This window comes from Geospiza fortis, unplaced genomic scaffold, assembly GCF_000277835.1.
Source record: "Geospiza fortis unplaced genomic scaffold, GeoFor_1.0 scaffold320, whole genome shotgun sequence".
Lineage (NCBI taxonomy): Eukaryota > Metazoa > Chordata > Aves > Passeriformes > Thraupidae > Geospiza > Geospiza fortis.
The window spans coordinates 798227-801190 of record NW_005054532.1 but is presented as its reverse complement, the minus strand read 5'-3'; the positions used below and the strand labels follow the sequence as shown (position 1 = coordinate 801190).

General features: G+C 58.9%; 1 protein-coding gene across 1 annotated transcript in view; it reads left to right on the top strand.

Moving 5' to 3' along the window:
- RELL2 (RELT like 2) overlaps positions 1-2964 on the top strand; it is a 13663-nt gene that overhangs the window by 3921 nt on the left and 6778 nt on the right. Inside the window, exons 2-5 of the mRNA XM_014310437.2 lie at positions 97-310; positions 2042-2104; positions 2200-2266; positions 2520-2708. Of these exons, the coding sequence (XP_014165912.2) occupies positions 97-310; positions 2042-2104; positions 2200-2266; positions 2520-2708 (533 nt within the window). The remainder of the gene's footprint in view (positions 1-96; positions 311-2041; positions 2105-2199; positions 2267-2519; positions 2709-2964) is intronic.

The window sequence follows — 2964 nt, the reverse complement described above, 5'->3', positions numbered from 1 at the left end:
GGCTGAGGCTGCCCCTTGCCCCGCAGGAGGAACAGGAGGATGGCACAGGGTGGGGGTGAGCGCCGCGGCTCTGACCTGCCTTCCCCCTCCTCCTAGATCCGCATGTCAGACTATCACAACCCTCACTATGGGGAGTCAGAACCCCAGCACGGCATTACTGTGGTCTTCCTCCTTGTCCTTGTCTTCTTCATCATGGGGCTGGTGGGGTTCCTGATCTGCCATGTCCTGAAGAAGAAGGGTTACCGGTGCCGCACCTTCCGGGACGAGCTTGACCCAGATGACAAAGACGAGGTGGAGGAGCTCGACGATGGTGAGTGCTGGGCAGTGGGGCTCGCTGGGGGCTCAGCCTTGTGCCTGCTGTGGGCTGGTGCTCCTCATGCACCCTTCTGGGCTGTGGGATGGGGCTGGGAGGGTTACCTGTCACGTGTGGCTGGGCTGGGATAAAGGGCCAGGGCGGTGAGAACAGCGTGGTGTTCCCTGGGGATCAGGAGTGTGAGGGCCAGGGATCCCTCTGATCCACGAGCTGACCATGGGTGGAGGTGACAGGGAGGTGGGAGCCAGTGCCTGGCCCTTCCCAAAGGAGCATTATCACCAAAAGGTCGTTCTGATGAACATCCAGGGCTTGCTGAATCCCCAGCATCTCAATCATAACCCCTGTTCCCTCAAGGAAAACCTCTCCCAGCTGGAGCACGAGAGCCTCTGCCCCTCTGGCGTTAGGATGTCTGGCAGGGAGCCAGCTGGTGTTTGTTATTGGCCATGTCTTCTTCTGGTCCCTGCTGTGTTCATGCAGACCACAGAAGTAAGGCTGCTGCTGGTAGGGGAAGGGACCTGTAGGGAATTTTTTCCATGGCTTCAGGGCACTGCAAGTCACTCTGGGCTGGTTGGATTGGGAAGTCACTGCTGCATCGAGCGTGGGTGCCCGGCCCAAGCGAGCTCTGTCATCCGGTGCTTCCCCGAGTCTCTGCTGAAGTGGGGAACACACATTCCTCCGGCTGCTTCCCAGGCTGGGAACAGCCACATGGTGCCACAGAACTCCTCCAGCTCCGCGTGCTGTGGCAGTGCTGGGGAGGATCAGCACCTCCTGCTGCCGCTGCCTGCACTCAGGAGGGAAATGCAGCTCCTCGGGCTCGTCCTTGGTGCAGCCAGAGCCTCAGGTGCCCATGGATGTGCTCCTCTGGCTTTAATGTCTTGGCTGTACATGACATGGAGACAGTCTCTGAGCCTTCCAGGATGGGCTTTGCCCTCTGGACACACCACAGCCCAGGGAAACATCTCCATGGGAGGATGGAGATCTTCCGAGATCATGGTAGCAGCTCTTGAGCCTTTGAGGCAGCTGCCTGCCAGACCACGGCTCCAACCTGCTTCCAGGAACATCTCACACTGCTGACCAGGCTGGAGGGTCCGTCTGTCCGTCTGTCCATCCATCCATCCATCCATCCATCCATCCATCCATCCATCCATCCATCCATCCATCCATCCATCCATCCATCCATCCAGGCTTCCTGCCTCCAACAGTGGCTGGAAGCAGGCTGAGTTGAAAGCTGTGGGTGAACTCCACAGCAGAGCAGGCACCAGCCAAGATTCCTCAGAACAGTCTTTCGAGCTTCCAATAGTGTGCAGCTCTGGGGCTGTCTCTGTCACTGTGTGTTCCCCATTTCTGTGTTTAGTGGGTCCCAGTGGGTTTATTTTCTGTGGACGTGTCCTGTCTACCCTTGGAGCCTCGAGCACGTTAAGCATCCTGCAGCCAGGGGCCTCAGAGCTGGACAAGGACCCTCCTCTTCCAACTTTTTGGAACCTGCTTCCCTGTCATTTCTCCAGATGCTCTGAAGGAGCAACACAGCCCCCTCTCCCTGCACAGGCAGCTGCTGGCTCAGCCATTTCTTTTCCAGGATGAGGGATCTGGTGTTTCCCAGTGCCTTCCCAGTGTGGCAGGGGACTCGAGGCTTCTCCAACAACTCTGCTGATGCAGCTGCTCCTGCGAAGGGATGAGCGAGCAGAGCCCTGGAACCCCAGCCCTCAGTGCCACGTTGTCTCTTTTCAGATGAGGCCGAGAAGAACGATGACGCCGTGGAGAAGATTGTGAGATGCATCATCCAAAATGAAGGTGAGCACTTCCTTGGCTGGCCTGGAGCCGTGCTGACCACTTTAGCTCGTTTTTCCCTTTCTCTTCAGCATTCCCATTTTTCCCTCTCTCTTCAGCAAACGTGGAGGCCCTCAAGGAGATGTTGGGAGAAAATGAACCGGACGTGCCAGTGCCAGTGCCCAGGTGAGGGAAGCTCACAGCAGCTTGTGAGTGAGGGACAAGCAGCCCCTTTCCAGCTGCTACAAATCATCTTCCCAAGGGGGAGTCCTGCTCTCCTGAGGGCTTTGAGGAGTGCTTCACCCCACTGTCGAGTGCAACAGCTCTTCCTCATTCCTGTCCCCCCCAGAGCTGCTGCTCCCAGGCCGTGCTGCACTGGGGCTGCACCAGGGTTGGGACATCTCCCCGAGGTGACACAACCTGTCATCTTCTGTTGCAGCCTTTATCACCACAGCAGCAGCCAGGACGGGGGCCCGCCCCATCACCACACGGTGCACCTGGGCTCCACGCACGCCCCCTGCATCCACTGCAGCAGGAAGAAGAGGCACCCCCTGCAGCGCCAGGGGCGCTCCAAGGAGGGCAAAAGCAGGATGCATCCTGGAGAGACCACCGTCTTCTCAGTGGGCAGGTACCCAAACGAGCTTTGCCGGACATTTCCCTGCTGGAATGAGCACCACGGGCTCTCCTCAGTCGTGCTCCTTCCCCCTTCCCCTTGTCCCCAAGGTTCCCTCTTGCTGTTCCACCCCGAGATGCCCCAGCAGCAGCTCTGCAGCTGGAGCTCCTGAGCAGCCAGGTGGCTGCTGCACCTGGAAATGCCTGTGGTGTGTGGCAGGCTGTGATGCACCGGTGGCTTCCCTCCTTCCCCGGGAAGGTGACTCAAGCTG